At 44.7% G+C, this 25,961-nt stretch overlaps 3 protein-coding genes across 3 annotated transcripts in view; 1 reads left to right on the forward strand and 2 right to left on the reverse strand.

Moving 5' to 3' along the window:
* Positions 1-901: 901 nt before the first annotated feature.
* Positions 902-4,516, forward strand: rpe65a (retinoid isomerohydrolase RPE65 a). The gene is made up of 14 exons (XM_034556050.1): positions 902-912; positions 1,193-1,275; positions 1,399-1,549; positions 1,760-1,867; positions 2,434-2,575; positions 2,672-2,819; positions 2,945-3,026; positions 3,114-3,246; positions 3,322-3,461; positions 3,570-3,699; positions 3,789-3,903; positions 3,990-4,084; positions 4,160-4,271; positions 4,371-4,516. Exons 1-14 carry the CDS (start codon positions 902-904, stop codon positions 4,514-4,516), a joined length of 1,596 nt encoding a protein of 531 aa, XP_034411941.1.
* Positions 4,517-5,442: 926 nt separating this feature from the next.
* Positions 5,443-9,694, reverse strand: LOC117746831 (RING finger protein 11-like). Its single transcript, XM_034556142.1, has 3 exons — positions 9,042-9,694; positions 8,525-8,694; positions 5,443-7,781 (listed from the first exon to the last, which is right to left on the reverse strand). Exons 1-3 carry the CDS (start codon positions 9,162-9,164, stop codon positions 7,607-7,609), a joined length of 468 nt encoding a protein of 155 aa, XP_034412033.1. The 5' UTR covers positions 9,165-9,694; the 3' UTR covers positions 5,443-7,606.
* Positions 9,695-12,301: 2,607 nt separating this feature from the next.
* LOC117746102 (voltage-dependent R-type calcium channel subunit alpha-1E-like) overlaps positions 12,302-25,961 on the reverse strand; it is a 45,356-nt gene continuing 31,696 nt past the window's right edge. Inside the window, exons 20-46 of the mRNA XM_034554951.1 lie at positions 25,133-25,897; positions 24,740-24,981; positions 24,334-24,499; positions 24,081-24,210; positions 23,026-23,085; positions 22,824-22,930; positions 21,206-21,302; positions 20,965-21,125; positions 20,285-20,422; positions 19,998-20,199; positions 19,725-19,889; positions 18,939-19,049; positions 18,748-18,828; positions 18,365-18,484; positions 18,186-18,251; positions 17,707-17,798; positions 17,372-17,546; positions 17,151-17,278; positions 16,762-16,858; positions 16,378-16,483; positions 15,764-15,871; positions 15,581-15,681; positions 15,032-15,138; positions 14,850-14,946; positions 13,293-13,437; positions 12,973-13,136; positions 12,302-12,808 (exon numbers count right to left, since the gene is read on the reverse strand). Of these exons, the coding sequence (XP_034410842.1) occupies positions 12,302-12,808; positions 12,973-13,136; positions 13,293-13,437; positions 14,850-14,946; positions 15,032-15,138; positions 15,581-15,681; positions 15,764-15,871; positions 16,378-16,483; positions 16,762-16,858; positions 17,151-17,278; positions 17,372-17,546; positions 17,707-17,798; positions 18,186-18,251; positions 18,365-18,484; positions 18,748-18,828; positions 18,939-19,049; positions 19,725-19,889; positions 19,998-20,199; positions 20,285-20,422; positions 20,965-21,125; positions 21,206-21,302; positions 22,824-22,930; positions 23,026-23,085; positions 24,081-24,210; positions 24,334-24,499; positions 24,740-24,981; positions 25,133-25,897 (4,438 nt within the window). The remainder of the gene's footprint in view (positions 12,809-12,972; positions 13,137-13,292; positions 13,438-14,849; positions 14,947-15,031; positions 15,139-15,580; positions 15,682-15,763; positions 15,872-16,377; positions 16,484-16,761; positions 16,859-17,150; positions 17,279-17,371; positions 17,547-17,706; positions 17,799-18,185; positions 18,252-18,364; positions 18,485-18,747; positions 18,829-18,938; positions 19,050-19,724; positions 19,890-19,997; positions 20,200-20,284; positions 20,423-20,964; positions 21,126-21,205; positions 21,303-22,823; positions 22,931-23,025; positions 23,086-24,080; positions 24,211-24,333; positions 24,500-24,739; positions 24,982-25,132; positions 25,898-25,961) is intronic.

Raw genomic sequence — 25,961 nt, forward strand, 5'->3', positions numbered from 1 at the left:
TAGCTAATTAAGGTCAAGTCACAACCCCCTAAACGGCTTCTGGTGAAACTCTCTCTCTTTACTAATGGTGTTTTCTCCCAGAAGGAACAATGCAGCGTTTGTTCCTGAGACTACGTCAAACATAATCCCTTCACCTGGATTATAGTCACACTGAGGAAAGCAAGTTAAGGCCTTTTGAGTTCGGTCCAAAGAACAACTGGCCACATTTCATCCAATTAGTGTCGCGAGGAACCGTCTTATTTTGTCTGATAGATGGTCTAAAAATAGTTGTGACGGTCGACCGTTATTGTCGTCTCGCAATAGATCCTCATGCTATTACATGTGCTGTTTCAGAAAAGCATTCATTAATATAGAATAAAGGGGTGGTACTTGTTTTTTGTTCCAATTTTTAGTCTCCAAAAGGTTTCTATGAATTCACGATTGCACATATCCTGAACTCCTGAACTTAAAATCCCCATTCACTTGTGCTTACTCGCTCCATGTCCTTTGGTAAACCCCCACAATTTGCATTAATACTCTGAAATATACTGCACTTCGTATGACTCAGCTTAGCTATATCGCCAAGCACAACAATTGAAGAAAAAAAAGAAAAAATCACATGCACAATTGCAACACATTTGCCAATTCTGCGTGATGGATATTCTCGACCATAAATCCGGTTTCAGAGAGAGAGGGGGGGCTCGCCATTGGGCCACCCAGCAGATGGATATTGGCACAATGGGATTCTTGTTCACGGTGCGACGTGATTGGCCCAGAGAAAAGTTCACGCCGCAGATTTCCAGTGACCGTGAAGGGGGGGGGGCAAGACAAATAAATACCCCAAATCCACCGGCAGAGAGACGTGAACGGAGGTTTTTTCTTAAGAGTTTGCATTTGTGCGGTGACACAACAAGAAGGAAACATGGTCAGCCGGTGAGTAACTTTCATTTACTTTGATCTCATATTGATTATCAAAAGACATCAAGTGGGGACAGCATTTCTGTCACTGTAGCTTTCTCTGTAGTTTTGATTTTATATGAAAAGTGTGCTTCTTTTCATATAATGTTCCAATAATGTGTTTTATCTCTCCTGTATTACATTTCTCTAACCCGGCACAGTGACTTGTAGAGCTCGGTGTGTCGGCAGCTTATTAAGATGGGATTTAATTTGCTTGGCTGTAACGTTGGTCGATGTCCTCACTGTTTGATGACAGATTTGAACACCCAGCTGGCGGCTACAAGAAGATGTTTGAGACATGCGAGGAGCTGGCTGAGCCGATTCCAGCGACAATCATAGGTTTGAAAACAGACTGCAGACAAATAATCATTTGACTGTTCTTGTACCGAGAGTGTTTTTCTTCTTAGAGCATATGAAGTAAGCTCTGGAAGTGTTTTTTTTTTTTATGTTGCTGTTTTGCAGGCAGGATTCCTTCCTTTCTGAGGGGAAGTCTTCTCCGTTTAGGACCGGGCCTTTTTGAGGTTGGAGATGAACCCTTCTATCACCTCTTCGATGGCCAGGCCCTCATGCACAAATTCGACTTCAAGAACGGCCAGGTCACCTACTACCGAAAGTAAGCCCTGAAGGAAAGAAATACTTGTGTTGTGTAACTCCCAGGGAGCCAAATCAACCTGCAGAATACTTGTGTGTGTGTGTGTGCACCAGGTCTCTATTCTAATCGAGCCATACCGACGTACATCGGCAACATTTGATCAAATGAAAGGCCGCCCGTGAATCAATAGAACACGGTTGTTTTTTCATATATATTTTTTTCTCCTCCCAGGTTTGTCAAAACCGATGCCTACGTGAGAGCCATCACAGAGAAACGCGTGGTGATCACGGAGTTCGGCACCTTCGCGTACCCCGATCCCTGCAAAAACATCTTCTCCAGGTGGGTCGCACGATAAAAACACGGGATCGGTTTTTATTCTCGTATTCTGGATCTGGATGCTTTTTTTTTATTATTTGAAAATGAAATCCAAATTGTGAGTAGCAGACTTTTCCTTTTGGCTGTGCTTCTTCATTAAACTGCTGAATATTCATACATTGTCATATTCATGTAATGTGTTTATGTAACTTTGTAAATGCTGTTCATTCTGTACACATGACATCTATTCTTCTGTCCATCCGGGGAGAGGGATCCTCCTCTGTTGCTCTCCTGAAGGTTTCTTCCCTTTTTTCCCTGTCAAAGGTTATTTTTGGGGAGTTTTTCCTGATCCGATGTGAGGTCAAAGGTCAGGGATGTCGTATGTGTACAGATTGTAAAGCCCTCTGAGGAAAATTTGTAATTTATGATATTGGGCTATACAAAATAAACTGAATTGAATTGAATATGCTAAATCTGCTTTATTTTTTATTTTTTAACTTAAAAGTCTTATGTTGCCGTTGTTTCTGCTCATGATATTTATTACCTTTTGTAAAATGCAATCGTTTTCTTGTCTTTCTTTCCGTGTGCAGGTTTTTCTCTTACTTCAAGGGCGTCGAGGTCACGGACAACTGCCTGGTGAACGTTTTCCCTGTCGGCGAGGATTTCTACGCCGTGACAGAAACCAACTTCATCACCAAAGTAAACCCGGATACCTTGGAGACGCTGAAGAAGGTACATCAATACCAATAATATTACAGAATTTAAGGTGCAAAATAGTCTTTATTTCCCTCCCCAAAGCACAGTGAAATGTCTTTATTTCGTATGCAGGTGGACATATGTAACTACGTCAACATTAACGGAATGACGGCCCACCCTCACATTGAGAAAGATGGCACAGTGTATAACATCGGAAACTGCATGGGGAAGGGAGCGTCGCTGGCCTACAACATCGTCAAGATTCCACCCACGCAGAAAGGTTTGGATCACCGCACTTAAACTCTGCTCCTGTCTTTAACCGCAATGTGCTGCCGAATGGTAGTTCAGGGTTAGAGGAACCAATGTGACCACTCAACATGTTTAAAAGCCTTTTTTTCTCCTTAGATAAGTCCGATCCCATTGAGAAGACCAAGGTGGTGGTGCAGATCCCCAGTGCTGAGAGGTTCAAGCCCTCCTATGTGCACAGGTGTGTGTGTGTGTGTGTGGATGCCATTATAAATGTTACAAGTGTCAGAAAGTCAACATTTTGACATTCTCCCTTTTGCGATTTCAGCTTCGGCATGTCAGAGAACTACTTTGTCTTCGTGGAGACCCCGGTGAAGATCAACCTGCTGAAGTTCCTGAGTGCCTGGAGCATCCGAGGCTCCAACTACATGGACTGTTTCGAGTCCAACGAGAACCAAGGGGTGAGACCCTGCAGCACATTGATGTCTTTTGGGGGATTCTAACCCCTCGATACTTATCCCCGCCTCTCTCTACAGACCTTGTTCCACATTGCCACCAAAGAACCCGGAGAGTACATTGACCACAAGTACAAAGGGGCGGCCATTGGCATGTTTCATCACATCAACACCTACGAGGACGACGGCTTCATTGTCGTCGACCTCTGTGGGTGGAAAGGGTAAATGTCGGACTTCAATTTCATGGTGCAATATACGCGTCGACTCTTTGGATATAGATATAGAAGAGTGATGAAGATTTAGAGTTGTTTATTTCATTAACCGTGCAGTTTCGAGTTTGTTTACAACTACCTCTGGATGGCCAACATGAGGGCCAACTGGGAGGAGGTGAAGAAGGCGGCCATGATGGCGCCACAGCCGGAGGTCCGTCGATATGTTATTCCCCTGGACATCAACAAGGCGAGTCGCCCGTGTTTTCTTTTTCTTTTTTGCCCGTCAGCCTCCACAGGTAGAGGGTCTCACGTCGTTTTGTTCTCGTCTCCGTGCAGGAGGAGCAGGGGAAGAACCTCGTCAGCCTGCCGTACACCACGGCCACGGCCACGATGCACGCCGACGGGACCATCTGGCTGGAGCCGGAGGTGCTCTTCTCCGGGCCTCGCCAAGGTGCGAGCACATACAACACATTTTACTTACACACTGGAAACGTTGCCGCCGTGTAACCATTTTCAACGCGGTTATTTTTTCTGTAGCTTTCGAGTTCCCTCAGATCAACTACCAAAAGTACGCAGGAAAGAATTACACGTACGCCTACGGCCTGGGTCTCAACCATTTCATACCAGACAGGGTGAGTTAACAGAACGCCTCCGACTGGAAAACGTGTGTAAAAACGAGACTTCTTCATGGGCCGACTGTTGTTTAGATCGTCAAGTTGAACGTGAAGACCAAGGAGACCTGGGTGTGGCAAGAGCCAGACTCCTACCCCTCAGAGCCCCTGTTTGTTCAGACTCCCGATGGGATAGATGAAGATGACGGTGAGACGACAGCAATATAAAAAAAAACACAATATATTCAAACCGTGACACCCGCCGTGTGGCAGATTGTTTAGTGACGATCTGGTGCTGCGTCCTCAGGAGTGCTGCTGACCATCGTGGTGGCTCCAGGCTCTCAGAGACCGGGGTTCCTCCTCATCCTCAACGCCAAGGACCTGTCCGAGATCGCCAGAGCGGAGGTGGAGTGCACCTTGCCCGTCACTTTTCACGGGATGTACAAACCCTAACGGGGCTTTTCTCAGCCGGCCATTACCCAGTATCACAAACAGGATCAATAACTGACTGGTTGCATGTGCTCATTTGCAGTTGACTTGGGTTGTTAAATAAAACATATTATGTGGATAGATGTGGCTTTTTGATTCTAGTTGCTGGATGTACGCGCTCCAATTTCTAAACCGGAATTGTCAGCATTGGTTTAATACAAAAATACAAATGGAAAAAAAGGATTTCTTCACGTTAATATTTCATGGTGGTTTTATACTCCTGTGTCAAAAGGTACTATTTACTACGTAGCAACGGGTCCTAAAACTGGGGTTCAATCTTGTTTATTGTTTTTAACATGCATATTGAATTCCTGACAACCCCTGTGCTCCTTTCTCCCTCAAAAAGGTGTTTATGGGGATTAAAATAACCTGATGTACATTAATGACGCTTGTTTTTACTTTTCAACAAGCAGGCCTTTGTCTTGATACATGCCAATACCAATGAACACTTAGCTAAACTAATCCGTTAGCCTAGATTCTTGAGATATTTGTAGATTTAATATGTTGCCACACAAAATCTCATTACGGTTGAGTCTGAACAAATGACCTTTTCCGTGTCCGTCCTTATCGAGTCCGAATCTCATGCAGATTTTGCAACGCGGCAAAGCTGATTAATTGTGTCGCTGCATAATCTGTTATCCGTTATTCTTTTTAAGTGCATGTGATGGATGGCCGTTATGTATACATATGTGAGCTCACCTAAAGCACATTTCACTGCACGTGAGATCCATGCGCATAAACAAGCCATCCGTTTGGTAGGAATGGATCTTAATGCGTATTCTGTAATCTCTAATTTTGATGAATCACAAGGCCAAAAATCCACCCCATTGCACACATTTAGTCCACAGATTGTTTATATCCCAGTTCTTAATTAAACAATAACGAATATAGAACTTTTTTTTCATCTTTATTTCTCTTTACATGATGGCTTTCAAGCCTTCCAAAAACAAAGAAATAAAAACAAGATTACAGGACATATTAATTTTCGGAATAAACTTAAGATGAAAAACACAGCAAAGGAAAAGCCTTATGAAAGTCTTGAAATCTCTGCACGATAAAAGAAGAAGTCGCTCACACTCTGAAGTTCATTTGGGACAGAGGTTTGCACAGTCAGACGTAAACCAGTGTAAAAGCTTTATCCCCACTGTCCTCAATGCAAAGTGACATTTACATGTAACAAAACACAGGTAACAAAACACAGGTAACAGAGAAAGAAACCGCCACACTTCCACCAAACGGTCACAAACCAAAAAGGAAGTGACCGTAACTACGGCTACAGGGAACGGAATGAAAGAAACACTAGTTATAGTGCAATAAAACCAAAACATTTGTCAAATAAAGAAAATTACTTTCTACTGCGGATTCAAGTTCGCCTCAGATTTAGCCTCGTTTATTCCTTAAAGAGTTCAACATGTTGAACGATGCTCGTGAGCAGATTGATAACTCACGTCTGTGCGCCGAGTATGAAGATAGAGGGAGGCTATTAGCTTAGCATAAAGACTGGACGCAGGGGGAAACAGCTAGCATAGCCCTCCAAAGTAAAACAAATGGACTCCCATTACATTTTAGTTATTTATTAACACATTATCGTGTAAACATCGTGTTTTTTTTCTCCATGATCAACACTTTACTCCCAGTTACCGGAGATATACTTGCCGAAGAAAAACCAATGCACCAAACGTGCAGCATAAACAAGGCAGCTTTATGCTAAGTACACCAAGTTAAGAGCAAGTATATCTCCGGCATAAGCAGCTACTGAGCTTCAGAGGTGTCGCTGGGTGCACGTTTGAGCTTCGGAGCCACGCCCCTTGACCCCAGCTTAGGCCTTATGCTAAGCTAAGCACCCCCTGGCTTCAGGAGAAACGTAGCGCACAGAATCAGAATTGAGTTTTTCTTCTCGTGTCAAAATGTTGGACTTCTCCTTTAAACTGGATGTAGCAAGCCTCTGTCCCGTTACTCACACACACACACACACACACAATGAAAAGCCAAGCGGGACGAAGCGGAGGCTCATACTACTGAAACACAGATTTCATTGAATACATCTTCAGGCTAACCTCAATGGTGACAAGTGACTACTGTCCGCTTTGAAAAAAAATGCCTTTTCAGTTATACAACTTGTGCATCTCGGGAAATAAAAAGGAATGAAGTATTGATAGTGCAAGGTTATAAGGTACATATATATATTAATATATTGTTTAGATACTGTCCTATAAGTAAAGTGCAAATCTCTGGATCAGATGAAAAGTGTGTGCAAGCGTTTCTAAATTCTGACTGACCGACCGATCCATCTGCCCATGCACCAATGAGCCCTTTACTTTGGCTGCCAGCTACTTTTAAACATTCCCATCAGACATCATATTATTCCCTTCGACTCAAAAGCATTTTCTTTAAAGTCTGGCCGTGTGGAGCAGCCGGACATCTCGTCGCTTTGACATACTTTGGGGGATTTCATTTTTTTTTAGTAATCCTGACCAACTGGAGATGGATTTCTTTTTTTACAATTTAACACCAATTGAAGCGGTGTGTTTATCCCATACCTCCAAAGGGTGTAGGAGATCACTACGTCGAGGAAGTCTTACGGTCGCCTCAGAAAACGTCAAATCGAAGCCAACAGATTTCTAGCAACAACTCGTAGCGCCCGTTGACATTATTATCCATTTTTATGATGACTAACTGGGAATGAAGGTGAACTGGGGTCAGTTAAGGTGAGGGGGTGGGAACACCACTGAGACCGGCTCAAGTGGAAATGCACAGTCATCCAACAGCTTGCTCACACACACACACACACACACACACACACACACGCACACACGCAATCATGCAGGGTCGCCTGGAATCAGTTTGTGCAACTGATGTTTAAGACCAGCTCATTATTTGGACCAGGGGGCGTGGAGGGCCAACATTTGGGTGGTGAATTTAGAATTTTTCAAAGTGCAAGAAAAGTCAACATTATTATTATTTTGTTTAGCTCCTCTCACTCTATCAGAGGGCAATTGTTGGGTTTGTGGGCGTGTGTGTTTGATCAAAGCTTTAGGGAGGAGCGGTGACACATCAGTTGGTTTCGTCGTAGGTGGAGAGCAGGGCGGCATCCACGGGCTCCATGCAGGAGGGGCAGGTGAAGGATCTCATCAGCCAGTCGTCTATACAGTCCATGTGGTAGATGTGCATACACGGCAGGAATCGGATGGGGTCCCCATAAACAAAATCCAGCATACAGATCACGCATCTAAAAAAAAAAGAACAGATGAAATCCAGAGCTTGAAGTCACACCAGGATATAAAAGGTGATACTTTATAGTGTTTTTTTTTTTTTTTTTTTTAATCAATGGAAATGATGTTAAACGTATCGTTGCCATGGCATTATGCCAACTGATATTGGGGCTGCAATTAAAATTAATTTTGGATTGTCAATGTCTGAAAATACTACAAAACTGCCCAAACTCCAAGGAAATGAGGTCTTAAAACTACTTGTTTTGTTCGACCAAAAGTCCCAAACCCAAAAATAGTTAATTTTAAATCATACAAAACGGAAAAAAGCTGCAACTCCCCCAACGAAGAAGCAAAAACCAGCCAATGGTTGGCATTTCCTATGAATAATTGATCCATCAAGTTAAGCAAAGACTATTTATACATAGCCCAAAAGCCCACATTTGCTTTAGATGACTCCCTCAATTCAGACTTTGGCAATAAACAGAATAAAAAGTATTTTTTTGACACTTGATTAACCAACTGATGTTTTCAGCTCGAGCCATCAACTCCATTATATTGACAATTGATGAGTTTCCCCAACGACCACATGTCTCATCGTGGCGCCCTTATTTAAGATTAAATATCAATCACATTTTAGTGCGTCACAAAAGGGATACTGAAGTCAGGAGTACAAAAAAACAACATGTCTGACTTAGACAATATTGCTCAGCTGTCCCTCTGTGTAAACATCAACAAACACACACATAATCTAAACGCTCACTCTCTGATCTTTTTCTCCGAGCCGTCCTTCCCTCCATCATAAACCCCCCTCGGGAGGTGATGGATGAGGCCGATGCGCTGAGCGATGCGGATCTGCTCCTCCTCCGTCAGCTGGGTGGCCAGGCGGGCCTGGCTGGGCGTGGGGTGGTACATGGGCATGTGAGCCTGCTCCTGGTCACACACACACACACACACACACACACACACACACACACACACCAAAGTGAGACCAGAACAAAAATCACCCTCCTGCAGCAGCAGCTCACTCAAATGGATTTTCTTTGACAGGTCAGTTAATGATGACGATTACTCTGAAAAACCAGTTTGTTTACTTGGGTGTCACCTGGCGAAACTGAACTCGAGGCCACGGATATGAAAGACCGGATACACACACGTTTTCATAAACATGTGCATGTGGACATGTAATCACTTAGCGTAACACCGTTTTATAAAACAACTTGTGCAAGAAACTCTTATTTTCTTAAATGACCCCCCTCCCTGGAAGTTGAGACTCTAACCTGGTACGGAGGAGGAGGCTCCAGGTCGAGGTCTGTCCCGTCCCCGAAACTCGCCCTGTCCGACTGGGACTCGTGAAGCAGCGAGATGTCGTCTGATGTCGGAGACTTGAGACAGTTGCCCATGTCGCTCCGTGTCCCCCCCGCCCCCGCCCCGACGTTAATAAAAAAAATAAAAAAAATAAATCAGATCTCCCTTTGCTCGAGTCGCTCCCGGTGGCTCCTGGTAGTTATCGTTTGTTACCATGAACTCGCAGTTCAACTACACGTTGCTAAATATACCATGTGCGTGATTCTAAAGCTCCCACATCCGGGTTCAAAATGTGTTCAACGTCTCTTCATCTCCCACCGGGAAGGAACAAAACAAAAGGAACTCTCCCGTGCTAACGACGGGCTAGCCGCGCGAGCTGCTGTTGTTGTTGTTGTTTCCACTTCCGCGGCACGTATCGCTCATTCCTTCCGTAAGGAATCGTGATTTCTACTAAATGTCTACTTCAGCGGCGGCCGAGGCTGTTGAACTGAGCGGCCTGGACTTCGGACCGTGGCGACATGCCCGCCTTTGAACTTCGCGAGTAATATTAAACAGTTCGCTTCCTTGCTAGCTCTTTCTTTAACCCGGAGGACATGTTATCGGGCCGTTGGATATGACGTATGCTGGATTCCGCGCTGTGATTGGATGATTCCCGTAACGTCGGTTCTGATGAGAGAGCACGAAGTCCCGCCCCTTTTTAATCACGAAAAATACATGAAATACATAAAGAACAGAATAATTTGTCGATAATTCATAATTACTCTATTTATAAATATTTTATTGTAATGAATAGATTAACTTTAAAAATGATCAGCGATTTAATATATATTTTTTAAATATCCGCGATTTTATATTTGTAAAAAAAAAAACTTTTTTATCCTTTTCTTCATGAAAAATACATGAAATACATAAAGAACAGAATAATTTGTCGATAATTCATAATTACTCTATTTATAAATATTTTATTGTAATGAATAGATTAACTTTAAAAATGATCAGCGATTTAATATATATTTTTTAAATATCCGCGATTTTATATTTGTAAAAAAAAAAACTTTTTTATCCTTTTCTTCATGAAAAATACATGAAATACATAAAGAACAGAATCATTTGTCGATAATTCATAATTACTCTATTTATAAATATGTTATTGTAATGAATAGATTAACTTTAAAAATGATCAGCGATTTAATATATATTTTTTAAATATCCGCGATTTTATATTTGTAAAAAAAAAACTTTTTTTATCCTTTTCTTGCAACACTTTGGTCCGATTTATAAAGTGTTTTTCAATAGTACAGGCAACATTTTAGTCTGTTAAATATGTAATAATTAGTTTTTAATGTAATACACAGCATATGTCATTCTGTGTAAAAAACAAGCAACATACACATTTTAACAAATCATTTACATATACTGTAAATATTGTAATATGGTAAACATTATATTGCTATATCAACACTTGTGCATTTCCTCCAATAACAAGTATAAATGTCTTCTGTGGAAGAGAGGACTATCAAGTAATCCCATACGCAGACGTAGAGGTCTAATCAGACGCATTAAGTGAAAACACCTGTGTGGGAGAAGCATGACATTCTTTATAATTGTATGGTGTCACACTCTTGCTTTTGTAATGTTTTTAAAAAAAATTTATCTTCACATAGACTGTAAATGTACAATCAATCTCTATTGTTTGCCGCTATTATTATGATAAATGTAATATGGAAATATAGTTTTGGTGAATAAAGTTTCCGGGGCATGTGGCACAACTATCTGTATGCATCTGTATAGCAGTATTATTTAAATTTAAATAAATGCTCAGACTGACAGTTTTCCAGTTTCCGACTTGTTTTTCGCTTCAGTTCTCATCTGTCAAGGTTATTTTACGTTTTTTCCAGGATTTATATTTAAATTAAATAAATGACATCCAATCAGTGGCAGCTTGAGGACACCTTTATTTGTATATACAGCTATTGTACACATAAAAACCCACAAAGTATTTGCATTCCCGGTACTTATGATACAAATCTCCATGTTTTTGGTTAAGTGAGTTTCACAGAATCGGCCTTCTTCAGGCAAAAAAACAAACAACCAAAAACACAAACCTTAAAATGGAAATTTCCAAAGATTCCTTTTACCTTTAAAGCTCATCGGCTGATACTGTGTATTGTTATTTTTTTCTCTCTCTAAATATTACAAACAGCATAAGTCCTCTGTACATTATTAGTAAGTTAGTTAGAGTAATGTAAATGTGTGAAACAAATGTGTCATGGGGTGTCTAAAGTGTTTCTACAGTCATCGTCCGCAATGGTTCATACAATATTCACAAGGAAGAAAAAGGTGGAAAACGATGAGAGATTTTGTATCAGTTCACAGTAAAATTACACGCCCAGTAATTCTCAAAATTAAAATGCATTTAAAGGTTGTAGACTGGTAAAGACAATACTGACATGACTATTTTGAAGGATCATTTGAAAGGTTTGAAGTTCGTCGGAGGCAGGATTAACAAATAATCATCTTTCTCTATGTTATTCTATAACTGCATTCATTCCTCACAACTTATGTTCAATACAAAAAAGTAAAATAACGAGTGAAATCAGGCTCTATTTTCCCTGCACGTTCATTCATACGGTAAAAAAAAGAAAATCCAGCATTATTGAGTTTTACTTATTAGCATCCAGTATTAGTAGTATTGTCTGGTAAAGTATCAGATTGCCTCTTCGTCATGGCTTTTTGTATCGATCTGGTCTATTGTCATGTTATGTTACCATGGCGATGGTGTGATTGTTCACAACGTATTTACAAAACAATCAATTTATAAGAAAATGTAGTTACATATTCACACACCCCACAGATAAATACTGTTAAGAGCAACACTGAATCATTTAGAAACATCTTCAGAAATGAAAATACCTATTGACACAAATGACGTAATTTGATCCATTCATTTATTGTCTGCATCCAACAACTATTTGAGATGTGTTATTACTCTCTGTCATCAAGTACATATCAGGAAATAGACCTTATTTATTGTCAGTGTTCCGTGTGAATTGGCAACTACAGTTTCAGGAAGTATTGTTCTTTTTGTTCTCATTCGGGTTTTTTTGGGGGTTCGCGTCTTATCGAACATCCAGAGGAACATCCTGATGCAAAAAGAGTCACATTGACCTTCACTCCGCCCTCTAACGCCCCCTCTGGGACTCCTCCCCCCTCCATGCTGTGCGTCCTGTCCCTAGCAGCGGTCGTCCTCCTCTGTGTCGCTGAGAGGATCGCCGCCCGCCACCGAGGTCGTCTGCGTCAGGCGCTTCCGAAAGTGTCCGTTGGGGACCTGCCAGCCGCTCCGCAAGCGCGGGCGGGCCGAGCTGACGGTGTTCGAGCGCCCCAGGCTGCAGGCCACGGCCGCCTCGAAGGTCAACGTCTCCATGGGGCCGGAGGGGTCCGGGCTGTGGTCGCCCTCCTGGGAGGCCAGGAACGGCTCCGAGGGGTAGCGTCGCGGCGGGGACGGGTCTCGGTCGGCGTCGCGCCGCCTGGCGCCCGCGACCCCCTCCTGGGCCTTCCTGTTGGGCTTGCCCCGCCTCGCGGTCTTCGGGCTGCCTTGTTCGTCGTCGTCCTCGCCGACGGAGGGGCGCAGCGGGGAGTAGGAGATGTGAGGGCGAGAGCGGGTCTGCGATGCGGGTCGTCGGCCGCTCGGGGTGCTGGACTCTGAGGTGGAGGGCACCGGGCTGTCCGAGCTGTTGCCCTGGAGACGAGAATAAAGACAAGGTGGAACAAACGTGACTTTTGGGGATCCTCTTTTTCCAAGAAATCCAGTAACTTCAATTTCAATTCTACTTTTAAGTGTGTTGTGTGGTTCGTTTTTGGGCCTCGTTGCTGTCCAAGTCGGACGGAGCCGTCCCGACCCACCTGCTTATCTTGGGTGTGTGCTCTCTCCGCACTAGAAGATCGAGAGGGCTGCAAACTTCTTTCTTCCGAGGTGCAACGCGACGCGTTTGGAGAAAGGAGGTGACAGCGCTCCTTGGATCGGCCGCGCTCCCTGTCGCCCTGCTTCCAGTGCTCTGAGCGAGAAACTAGAGGGGAGATAAATTGACAGATAAGAGATACAACATTTTAAAACAAGGGGCGGGTGACATTTGACCTTTCCTGTATTTGAACACCATGTGTTTGCCAATGGTGGGATAACAAAACAAACACTTTCATACCGCACGCAAGCCGATGTGACTCACCGGCGGCCTTGTAGCTTTTGTGACGAGGTCGATAAACTCTCTCCGGGCTTTTCTCCTCCTCCTCCTCCTCCTCCGACAGACCGTTCACCCGCTGATCCGCAGCGGTGGAGGCCGAGCGCTTCACGGAGCCGCTCGCGACCTCCGTCTGTTAACGTGTGAAAACACGCAAACACAAACAGACACACAGGGAACATGAACGCAGAACACGTTACACATGCCGGGATCACACTCATGCGATTGAACTCAGGAGCAAGAGGACCATTGCAGAGAGCTTTTAAAAAAATAAAAAATAAACATGCTTTAGTTGGTGCAGAAATAACGTGCATCCTAACAGACTATTTGAGTTCAGATTCCCTTTATTCTCGAGAATAGAGAGAGAGAGAGAGCTCAAGGTTAGAAGGCATCCATATTCAAAGACTACGCCCCCATCTTAACAAGACTCCCAAAGTAGCAAAAGACGAGCCCAAACTCAGATTTTAACTTCTCGGCATCGCTTAAGGATCAAGGCACGTTGGCATTGGAGCCCATGCAGCCACTGACATCCTCGACATCCTCGACATTCAGCCCCGTGTCATGGAAGATGTGTGTTCCTGCGACTCTACAGCTAGAGAGGACTTCCCCCCGACAGGACTGCCCTTTAGATACAGTATACGGAGTTCAGGTGAGAGGAGGCCACGCGAGCCATTTCATCACTGAGGGCTCAACTATCAGAGACATCGCCATCCAATCAGAAGCACACACACACACTAATATGCATGTTTTCCTCTTAGGGATCACACGATTACTCTTGCAACATCTGACATGTGTGAAAAACACACAGACATCCATTGTTTCCTATGCGAGCCTGCATAGAAAAGCCTGTAGGCTCCTCCTGGCTACTTGTACCCCGGCTCACCCCTGACAACTCCTCTTGCCTCGTGCGGTGAATCGGGATGAGCGCCATGATGTCGGTTCAGGGCTTCGACTGAGGCGCCGGAGATGTGTTTTGCACTTAAGGTGGCGTCAGCGATTCTGGTAAGAACGGATACAGCTCCCTTCCAGATTTACCGCCCCTCTCGCTCTCAATGCATTTTCTCTTCACACATCAGGATGTGTAAAGAATGTTCCCCCGTGCACCAGCTCTAACGGCTGCTGATTGGCATGAATATCGTTGTGTCCATTTTGTTTGTTTCCCATTTACAGAGACAGGGCTTTTCCTTTGCAGTCAGTTAGCGGACCACGAGGAGATCTTCGCTAAATCTTTAACAAAAAGCATATTTAATTAGAATCAACTGACTGCAGCTTTTAATGAATAACAGGATAAGAAAGAAGAAGAAGAAAAAACAACATATTTCTACCGAAATATATCAGAAGTTCCCGCATTTCAGCGTGAAAAATGTTCTTGCAGAGACTTAAAACTTTTTTTAAAGGCTTTTTACGGGTCTTTCAAAATGATCTCCTTGAACTTGAAACATGCTGTTTCAGTCAACTGGCCACAACCTCGACACCCAGGTGTGACACGTCGAACCAGGATTCTTTAAATACGTTCAGAACCGCCGCTGTAAGACTCTTTCTCACCAGATTCTCCTGCTGAGCAGCGTCGGTGTCGGAAATTATGGGCAAAAACAGTTCCTGAGGTGAGATGGGGCTCAGAGCCACGAAGCCTCCCCTGGTCCTGCATTGGGGACGGAGAGAAACGGGGTAAATAAAATACACAAGTAACAAATATAACCGATGTGCACCGTGAGCGCGGGACTCACAGGGCCGAGCCGGCGCTGTGGGCCATCATCGGCAGCGTGTTGGAGTCGGACAGAATGTCCTCCGGCAGCGTGGAGGCATCCAGACGCTTGAACATCAAGTTGCTCTTCTGAAAAGCAGAGAGAGACGAAAACAAGTCAAACGGAGATCAGACGGCTTCATTTTAATGTCATTTTCATTTTTGTTCAGGCTCCACTTTAAGAAGGTCAAAGGTGACCCCGAAGACATATTGTCCTTCCTTCCTCTTTGTAAATATGTGTGTGGATGTGATAGAAATATGCAACTAGACTGCAATTCTTCCTTCATTTTATCTTTTTACATATATCTTTTTTTCTCAATCTAAAGCTAAGGTCATATCTTAGCTAATTATTTAGAAGTTTTAGTTTTCAGTTGTTTCCATGTTATTAATAAAATGGTGCCTTAAATCAAATGACAATAGGTGAAAGATTATGGACGTGGTTTCCTGTAACTCTGCAGCGTTTTCTTCTGATTGTTTCAAAATTAATTTTTCATGAACACATCATTACGAAACGGGGCGAGGGAGACGACACCTGAGCTTCAAGCTGTTGCCGGAGCTTCTTGGCTTTGTTCAGTTTGAAGTAGTCCATAATCATCATGGACGCGTAGATCTTCCCCACCGTCATGTCGGTATCTGTGAGGGCAGACGCGTCACATTAACCTCGAACCTCTCGGCCCATTACATCGAGTGTTTCCTCTCCTACTGAGAGCCAGACCTTTGTTGATCGGTACCAGGAGGTCCAAGTTCTTCTGGGGCAGATAAGGCCAGATGATACTGATCTCCCTCTGCAGTTCACTATCCAGAGCGATGCGGTCCTCGCCGCCTGTAACACACATCCACATTCAGCCGCTTTGGAAAATAGAATAAATCACAATTGTTGGTTTTAGGAAGTACATTTATGTCATTTTTTTCAAAGAACAGAAACCAAAGATATTCTTTTGAGAAAAAAGAAAAAAAAAACACGTCAAATTCACTCTTTCACATGTGATGTTGTGATTTCGCATAAACCAAATTTTACATTTTAAAACTACAAACTAACTATTAACTAACGCTTAAAACTATTAACAAACAACTTTCTCAATTGTGAGGATTTGATACACGCTTGTCTCATCTGATTCGTTTTTTTTTAAATTTTTTAATTGTTGGACGGACAAAAACAAACAATTTGACGTCTCCTTTGACTTTTTCCCCACGATTCAAGTTTTTCTTTATAGACCAAATAATGAATCTATTGTGAAAAAAAATAAATAAAAATCCTTCACAAACAAACAAATAATGAAAATAATCCTCGGTTGAACCCTTAAATGTCTTCACACGCTCATTCATGACCTCTGGCTATTTTGATGTCCAAAGCCGTGCGGATGAGCGACATCAGGGTGGAGGTGAAGTGGACGGACATGTCTTCATCCACCGGCATGTTCATCAACACCAACCTCTGGGACGCGGAGAAGCACACAGGAGGAGATTCATGTCATCACCTCCAGCAACAACAATACCACGACAGAGGATTTAGGGAATTTTGTGCAAAACTGTGTATTGAAATTAAATTTCTCTCTGATCAATCAGCTGAAGAACTTCTGTAAATGTTCAGGCAATATTCCGTTTTTGGACTTACGAGCCACCTTATTCACACGTTGCATTGCTCTTTTCTGTCGTATATACACACTGGAATGGATTTAAGATTTCATCTTAAGATAAAAAGTGATAATGTACCTTGTAGGCGATCTTCGCAGGGCATTTCTTGCCCAGGCCCAGGGGCGGTGACATGTGCGTCAACATCTCATACATGGCGGTGTAGTGGATGCGACCGCTTCAGGGTGAAAGGTGAGGGGAGGCGCAGAGGAAACAGAAGGCGGAGAGGTTAATGAAAACTAACTAGATCGAACACAGATGAAGAGAAGTTCCCATTTTAAGGATCTTGTCCTGTGGCATTTGAGATTTCTACTGCAATGTTTCCCTTTTTCCAGCACAGTGAACTCTCTCTCTCTCTCTAATCTCCTGACAGTTGTTGCACTGAAAAAGGTGCTTTGACGGCCCTCTGCTGGATAAAGGAAGAACGTGACCGTGGATCACGGTCTTGCTCGAAGAGATCCGAGCCTCACCACGCCAGGCGATCGTACTCCCCCCAGATGCGAACAAACTCGTCCAGGTGATGGGGACCCAGGATGGAGGAGTCTCGCGTCAGGTACTCAAAGTTGTCCATGATCACAGCCACGAACAGATTTAGCATCTGACATAAAGAAGAAGGAAAAAAAGCACAGTGTGAGCAGAGGATTTGACAAAATGTGGTAAAGCGGTTTGTTCGAGTTTGTCGAGTCCTGACCAGGAAGGAGCTGAAGAAGATGAAGGAGACAAAGTAGCAGTAAGCGAAGTCCGTCCCGCAGCCTCCCTCGTGGTCCGGAGACGTGGTGAGGGGCGAGATGGAGGTGTCCGGCTCGCACTCCCGACCCGACAGACACGAGAGCATTATCTCCTGCCAGGACTCCCCGGTAGCACTCCTGGTGGTTTACACACACACACACACACACACACACACACGCGCGCAGACAACCTAGTTGACATCAAATTTAAGGCCCGGTTTTTCTAGAAGTGAAAGAGACTTGATTACAATTGAAAGCGTTGAAGCTCGAGTTTTCTTTTTATGTGCGATGAGCCCACCTGAAGAGCAGCATCAGCGCGCTGAAGAAGGTCTTAAAGTTGTTGTGCTGATTGATGTGACTCTCATCATTCAGCTTGATGTTGCCAAACACCTGCAGAAAACAGGTCGTGTTCATTTCATTGGATGCGAATTACATTACATATATTTGAGAAAGTGAAACATGACTTAATATAAACAATATATAAAAAAAGAATGCACCAAACAACTCATAAATATAAAAAAAAAATACAAATAAACATCTCTAAAATGTCACCTCTTCATTGTTTCTATATTTCACAGATGGAGATTATTTATTGCTTCACATATATTATATATATTTTAAATGCCTTTTTACATTTACTATTAATGTTCCTTCGCGTCCCAGCGAAAGCATTTTTTTTTTTTGTTGGAAAATAAACATCTTGAAAGCAGAAGTCCCGTCCATAACCACGAGTTAGCTTTAATATAATTATTTGTGAACTATCGGGCGAAAGGATACCTGCATTCCGATGATGGCGTATATGAAGAAGAGCATCGCGATGAGAAGGCAGACGTACGGGAGAGCCTGTTGGAGGACAAGTCAATTAAAACAACACCTTTAAATAAAAAGTTATACTTCTTTAAAAAAGCGTCCTCGTCCCGGTGCGAGGACGATGGGAAATGAGTCAAATGTCCGACCTTGAATGATTGGACGAAGGTCCACAGCAGAATCCGGATGGTGTAGCCCTGCCTCAGCAGCTTGATCAGCCTGGCCGCTCGGAAGAGCTTCAAGAAGCTCATGTTGATGGTGTTCACGGACTGAGCGGTCGGAGAGAGAGGGTGACACGAGAGAGTGAGAGAGTGAGAGAGGCAGACAGAAGGGAGAGACAGGATGTAAAACACAGATGGCGACGATCATCACAACATGACTTAAGTTGTGAATGGAGGCCGAGATCTTGACACACCAGGGAGACTTGGAAAGAAAAGGATGTCGCTTTTTAAGCTCGCTATTTGTCTTTTTTTTTGGGGGTCTTTTTTTTTGGAAAGGGTCGTAACATCGTTAAAAAAAACAAAAGTCGTACCTGTAAATCCACGATTATCTCGCTGATGCTGCCAAGAACGGTGATGAAGTCAAAGATATTCCAAGTGTCTCGAAAGTAGTTCTGCGGGGCGAGAGAGGAAAAAACGTTTTAAAAGTAATTTGACTCAGCATAGACACACACACACACACACACACACACACACACACACACACACACACATTCACACTCACCACCAAACCGAACGCCAGGATCTTGAGGACGCACTCCATGGAGAAGAGGACGGTGAAGGCCGAGTTGAGGTGTTTCAGGACCATGTCGTACGCTGCCGGGGCCGAGTGGTACTGAAGGGAAGGAGAACTTTGAATTTACCGGCACGTTCACGGTGATTCACACGTTTAAGAAATATATCAGAAGTTCCCGCGTTGCAGCGTGAAAAATGTTCTTGCAGAGACTTAAAACTTGAGATTCGTAATCATCTTGAGCGTTTAATGGCCTTATTCACATTATTTTAGAAAAATGAATTATGGTTTGGTCATAAAGCAATTTAAGGAGTGAACATTAAATGAAATATATTTTCAATTCTTCAAACAGTTTTGTCTCAAATCTCAAATTTTCTTTGTGACAGTCTCGCCAAAAAGTTCAGAGCTTCACATATAAAATGTCTAGAAAACCCAGAAATGTTCCCTCGTCTCCGTTTTTGGTTCGACGCCTGAAAAAAAGGATGCCGTGTTTTGTTTTTTTACGACATAAAATACGTCAGTAAATATCCCACTCGAGAGGTTTTTTTTAAAGGCTTTTTACGGGTCTTTACAACAAGTGGCTGAACAAGAGATTACAAAAAGAATACGCCGACCCTGCAGCACTCTACACCACCTCATGCTGAGGAAAATATAGAAGAGGGACTACGTGTTCACGCTCTCTTGGGTCACACATCTCACAGTTTTTGTAGCACTGATACATGCCGACACGGCCCGACAAAGATGTACGGGCTGACACCTCCCCGCGTCCTGCTCTACCTTCATCATGAGCACCACGGTGTTCAGAGCGATCATGACGAGCACCGTGTACTCGAACGAGGGCGACGCCACGAAGTGCCACAGTCTGTACTGGAAGGTCTGCCGGTTCTGGGGCATGTACCGGGTCATCGGCTTGGCGCTGATGGTGAAGTCGATGCAAGCCCTCTGACGGAGAGAAACGAAACAAAAGAGGACAGAAATGAATATGTGTGAATGGAAACTGTGTGTGTGTGTGTGTGTGTGTGTGTGTGTTGTTCATCGCGCGACACACACCTCATTCTTCTCCAGGCTGCACTCCTGGATCATCTTGTCCCCTTGCTCCTGGAAGGTGATGATGATCAGAGCCACGAAGATGTTGACGAAGAAGAAGGGAAAGACCACAAAGTAGACCACGTAGAAAACGGACATCTCCATGCGGTTCCCCCGACTCGGCCCCATGCTCTCCTCCGTGACATCGGTGGAGTGCTGCAGGACCCTGGCGGGGAGGAAAAAGGGCTCGTTTATCCTTTTTTTTTTTTTTTTAACGGACAATTGGCCTACATTTTAAAGAATCCACTCACTGGGGCCACCCCTCTCCAGTTGAGACGGTGAACAGCGTGAGGAGGGCCCAGCAGACGTTGTCGTAGTGGAACTCGTGTCTCTTCCACTCTCTCCTCTTCACCTCCTTCTTGTCTCTGCCGTAGTCGATGTAGTAGCCTCTGCAGGGAGCAGTTTGAATGATGGGTAACACGTTAAAGCCTTTGTTTGTTTTTTGAACGAGGAAATACTGTGAACACGTGAATCTGAGGACCTGAGGACAATCAGAGGCTGCACCATCGTCTCTGTATTATGACGGGACCTATTTTTCAGGATTTGTCCATCTCATAAACACGAGATTTGTATCAAAAATGAACTTAATTTTCTCTTTGTTTGGGGAAAAGACAACGTAACCGTCGTGCAATGTGGCAGTGCACGTTGGACTGGATCCACGAAGGACTTTCAGAGACGCGAGAGGTGGAAAGCGTATTTTTCTCAAGTTCGGTACTTAAGGACACATTTGACATATTTACATCCAGCAATATAATATACGTTATTCTGAACAGGGCCATTCTGCCGAATGAGTACGCTAACTTTCTGGTACTTCAAAATAGCTTTTGATGCTAATATTTTTTAAACAGAATTTAAAATCCAGGACGTTTACTTTCACATTTCTTTTCCTCCGGTAATATTTTTGAGTTCCTCTCAAGATGAATCCACTCACTGGCATTCCTTCTCCGTGTTCATGGAGCTGTCGGTGCAGTAGAAGAACTTCCCCTTGAAGAGCTGCACGGCGATGACGGCAAAGATGAACATGAAGAGCTGGTACACGATGAGGATGTTGAAGACGTTCTTCAGAGACGTGACCACGCAGTCGAAAACGGCCTGTGGAGAAGAGAGGAAAAGGCACAATGTGTCAGATAAGATATCTGTGAAATAAGAAAAGTGTGAGGATGTTAGCAAACCTTGAGTTTGGGAAGCCTCTTGATGGTTTTAAGAGGCCGGAGAACCCTCAAAACCCTGAGGGACTTTATCGTCTTGATGTCTCTGCCTTTGTTGTTTCTGTCGACGTTTGCAAAAACAGCACTTAGGAACCGAGTCGTGCACTCAAACTAGTGCACGAGGACAAATGGCGTAGACGCATTCAAAAAAAACGGCGGAAAAAAAGACAAAAACACACTGAAAAGCAAAAATTGTCAACACGAGTGCATCTCAAAAGGCACAATGAAAACACAGAAGTTCACCCTGAGTGTGTGTGTGTGTGTGCACGGAGCCCAGCAGGTGCCACAGGTAAGAGCTTTGATAACTTGTGCAACGTTGTACCCTTGAAACACACAAATAAGTTCACTTGCATCTATAATGCATGGAGTTATGCCCGAAAAATGACTTTACGCCAACAAATTAGGATACTAGTGTTTACCTATAGGTCAGAAGTACTGCACTCACATAACTGGATTTACAGTATTCATACAATGTGTACTTTAAACAGTTGTGTGTGTGTGTGTGTGTGTGTGTGTGTGTGTGTGTAGTAAAGTTTAGAGTTTGAACTGAGACATGTGGACGCACTTTTGTGCATCACAATGTGTTCCATTTATAGGAATATAGGATTATATTAATTATCCTGCAAAAAAAAAAGAGTCATACGAAGGTAAAAATCATTAATTTAGAGGGGACCAATTATTTATTAGTGTGCCCAAATTATGGAGCATGTTCCTCCGATGCCTGTCGGGCTCCGCAGTTTGGTGAGATTTGGAACACACAACGAAAACACACTGAATACAAAGAAGACGTGAAAATAAGTAAATAAACATGTGAACAAGCGAATGGGAGACGTTTACATTTACATCGAGTGAGGCAGATTTTTTTACCCCATCACATTCCTGGAAGCCCCAACAGTGACACAATCCACAGGAACAACAGAGAAAAAGTCGAGGCATAAAAAGGAGATACACAGTGAGCGGAGCTCGGAGGATCACAGCTATATTCACAACAGAGAAATTAAACGTACAGTACAATCCTCTACTGTACAACAAAAGGCACGAGAGGTGTAGTAAGTCACCTGAGACCCCGACGCTGCGGACTAGAGATGCTAACGATTGCAATTTTCTTGGACGGATAACTCCCCCAAAAAAATAATTAGGTCGTTTGCGTTTTTTTAAGGCTTATTTTGGACTCGTAGTTGCGGGAAAAAGTGAAGAAAAGTAATTGGCCAGTAACCGATCGGCTGAAAACCGTGAGCCAATCGATCGATTGCATCTCTAAAGGCAACGTCAACTAAAAAAGCAATATCATAAAGCCTTTTTTTTTTTTTTTTTTTTAGCTTCTCTCTCCAAACAGAGGACTCGGAAATCTATTTTTCCTCTTGCTGTAGGAGCACAAGTGACTCTTAAATCTTAAAGTTAAACATTTCACAGGACCACGCATGCCTCCATCTTTGCAGTTGTTTTTTGAAAAAAGAAAAGAAAGAAAGCTGCAAAAAAAAAAAGGGCGCCCTTGAGGGAAGGTCGTTTATAAGAATACAGAACACACGCTCAGTGAGTCAGTCATTAGTCATCGGGCGGGCAGCACCGTGTAGTGACTCACGTCAGAGCAAAGGCAATCAGAGCTCCCACCACCACAATGAAGTCCAGGATGTTCCACATGTCTCGGAAATAAGAGCCGTCGTGCAGAATGAGGCCCTGGTCTATCATCTGGGAGGACAAACAACACGGAGGACACACGGATTAAAACTACCAACACATTGGCGTCGTCAGAGTGTGAGAACGCGTGTGTTCCAGTGGCCCACCTTGATGATCATCTCAAAGGTGAACACTCCGGTGAAGACGTAATCGAAATAACGGAGCACCTGGATCATTTACAAACATGAAGAAAAAAATACATATGGTTTAGCAAAAAAAAGGACTCATAATAACTCGCATGTGCATTATAATTGTCAAACTAATGGAAACCGTACTCCGTTCAACTTAACAAAGAGAACCTAACATGAACGATATTTCTGGAGCCGTTTCACCACCAACAGCAACGTATTTCAGTGTTTTTGCAGCTGTGTGCGGTTCCTCCATTTAATTATTTACGGTTGTCTTCCAGGAAGTGTTTAAGCTACTCTTTAAGTTCTTCTCCTCTCCTTCGAGAGCAGCACAGATGTCGAGTTGGGGGGGGGGCGGGGGGGGCGGGGGGGTTCTGTGTTAAAAAATTTTTTTTAAAAAGCCATCCCAAAGATGCTGAAATGACTGGCAGCCGAGTCCGTGGATGGTGTGTGGACTGTACTCTCTCTCTCTCTCTCTCTCTCTCTCTCTCTCTCTCTCTCTCTCTCTCTCTCTCTCTCTCTCTCTCTCTCTCTCTCTCTCTCTCTCTCTCTCTCTCTCTCTCTCTCTCTCTCTCTCTCTCTCTCTCTCTCTCTCTCTCTCACGTTCTGTGACAACAAAGTCGTAAAAAAAACAACAACTAAACAGCGCACTTATTTCCCAGGAGCAATCTGCCGATTCTCATCTTGCAATGCGCGTGAAAAAAACCCAAAATGTGTTGTTGACACATTGTTGCTGGCAGTGTGGTGTCAACTGGAGATCAAACAGTCGACCTGGAAGATGAACCCTCCTCGGTGGTGTCTCAGACTCTTCATTCACTCTGTTTCGGTGTTACGGGATATGAGACGAGTGAGAACTATCACTTCAGACTTTCCGCTGCATCTCTGAGGTCGTCAGCGAGGCGTTTGACCTCTTTCTCACTCACCTACAATTGCACCGTTGAAGAATATTGTATCCCCTTGTCTAAAGGTTTTCTCCTGACATCCAACGTAACGTAGATCACACCCGCGGACAGAAGGACGGACGCCGCTCTCACCTTGTTCCTGTCAGAGTTGGTACACACGGGGTCCTCGGCGGCCAGAGCGATGCTGCTCGCCACGATCACCAGGAGGATGGTCATCTCGAAGTAGCGCATCGTGACCACGTAGTGACAGACCTTCCTGATGCTGATGCGGATCAACGAAGGGAGAAGATGTTTTATATGTTTGCGTGTGTGGTTGATGAAAGAAGGGGCAAAAAAGAAACAAGGAGTTAGGGGATTTTTTTTGTTTTGTTGGTAGGCATCTTACGGGTTGGAGGCTTTGAAGATGAACATGCTATCCGGAGCTGCGGGTTTGGGAGGAATCGGAGGTTCCTCCTCCTCCTCGTCTTCGTCCTCATCGTCGTCGTCATCCTCCGTCTCGTCCTCTTTGTCTGTCTGTTCCGAGCTGTATGCCTCCAACTCTTTGGTGTTCACTGAAACCCAGACAGAGGTGCGAGAGGAGAGAACAGACTTGCTTTAGCTGTGCATGGACGGCCGAGTGATGAAGAAAGGAACAACGTGAGTCACAGTGGATTCATGAGGAGGAGAAAAAAAAGAGAAAAGGACCGTAGAGCTGTGAGTCAAACAACCCACACGCGGTGATCCCGACACACTGAATCCCACTTTTTTACGAAGCGCATGTAGAGGAGCGTGACCGCGGTGAGAAGCGCTACCTGTCATGAGCGTGAGCTCCAGCAGCGGCTGCGCAGACATGTCGACGGCCACGCTCCCCGCCACGTTGGCCTTGTCCCGTTTGATGGAGACGGGGCGGCTCTGAGACTCCACGGCCCTCGCGGTGAACCCCGTGGCCTCCGATGCGGCCTCCGATGCGGCCTCCACCGGGACGTCGTGGTCTTCGTCGTGCTCTGACCAGGTGTCCAGCAGCTGCTCACACTGAGGAGGGTCAGGAATGTCTCTGGAGAGCGAGAGAGTCCATGAATGGATATCTTCCCAGCTAATAAACAACTAAAGTAATGTTTTGAGTACAACGTTAAAAGCGCACGTTAAAGAAAATCAAATACCCGGTGACATTCCATCATAACGACGCATAAAGAGGCCTCCCTTACCTTCGACAGTCTTCTCCTACTTCTGCATACGGGTTGACGATGCACGCTCCACAGTCATCGGCGCCTCCTTCCGCCTTGGCTTTCTCCTTCTCCTCCGTGTCGTCCTTCTCCTCCCTCTCCTCCAGCGTCTTCCTCTCCTGGCTGTGTGACCGTCTGACCTGCGGCACCTCGTGCGGCGACTGCATGCAGTCCAGGCTCTTGGCTTCGGAGCGAGCGTCGCGGTGACGGTGCCGCCGGTGTCGGGCCCCTTCGTCCGGCCCCTGACCGGGTCTGAACTTGCGGGCCATCCTGTGGCGGCCCCCGCCCGCCGCCCGGTGGGTAGCCCCTCCCGTTTTCTCCTCGCTCAGGTTCACCAGAGGCTCGGCGGCCGCGGCCTCGGGGATGGAGATGGCGACCGACATCGGGGGCTCGGGGAGGGGCATCCCACCCGTCACGGGAGACCCCGGCAGGTGAGCCGCGCCGGCCTCCGTGCCGAGGGCGGAGGCGTGGTTGGGGACGGCGGGCGTTTCGGCGGCGTCTTCCGGAGGGCTGGCGCACAGCTCCTCTCTGCTGGCCATCTGCCGACGCTTGCGCAGCTGGTTGGCTCTCTGCTCCCACACCGACATGTGCACCTTTCTCCTCCTCTCGCGCCGGCTGACGAAGGTGTTGGGGCCCTTGAGGGGCTGTTCGTCCGGGGGCCCCGCCTTGTCCTCGGGCTCCTCCGGGAAGTTTGGTCGTCCTCGGTGGATGGCTCGTTTCCTGTACAGGTAGGGTCTCCTCCTCCCACTGAGGACCACAACATAGTTCATATCAACACGCGGCAGAAACCAGAGCGAATTTAAGGAATTGT

Source organism: Cyclopterus lumpus, chromosome 17 (genome assembly GCF_009769545.1).
Source record: "Cyclopterus lumpus isolate fCycLum1 chromosome 17, fCycLum1.pri, whole genome shotgun sequence".
Taxonomy (NCBI): Eukaryota; Metazoa; Chordata; class Actinopteri; order Perciformes; family Cyclopteridae; genus Cyclopterus; species Cyclopterus lumpus.

Bases quoted from the DNA above. Each gene is read 5' to 3' on its own strand.
- rpe65a (XM_034556050.1), top strand. The intron at 3,247-3,321 runs GTGAGACCCTGC...CTCTCTCTACAG, and splicing joins AGTCCAACGAGAACCAAGGG to ACCTTGTTCCACATTGCCAC. The intron at 3,700-3,788 runs GCGAGTCGCCCG...GTCTCCGTGCAG, and splicing joins TTCCCCTGGACATCAACAAG to GAGGAGCAGGGGAAGAACCT.
- LOC117746831 (XM_034556142.1), bottom strand. From the start codon at position 9,164: ATGGGCAACTGTCTCAAGTCTCCGACATCAGACGACATCTCGCTGCTT. The intron at 8,695-9,041 runs GTTAGAGTCTCA...GTGTGTGACCAG, and splicing joins AGCCTCCTCCTCCGTACCAG to GAGCAGGCTCACATGCCCAT. The intron at 7,782-8,524 runs GTGAGCGTTTAG...TTTTTTTTTTAG, and splicing joins TCGGAGAAAAAGATCAGAGA to ATGCGTGATCTGTATGCTGG.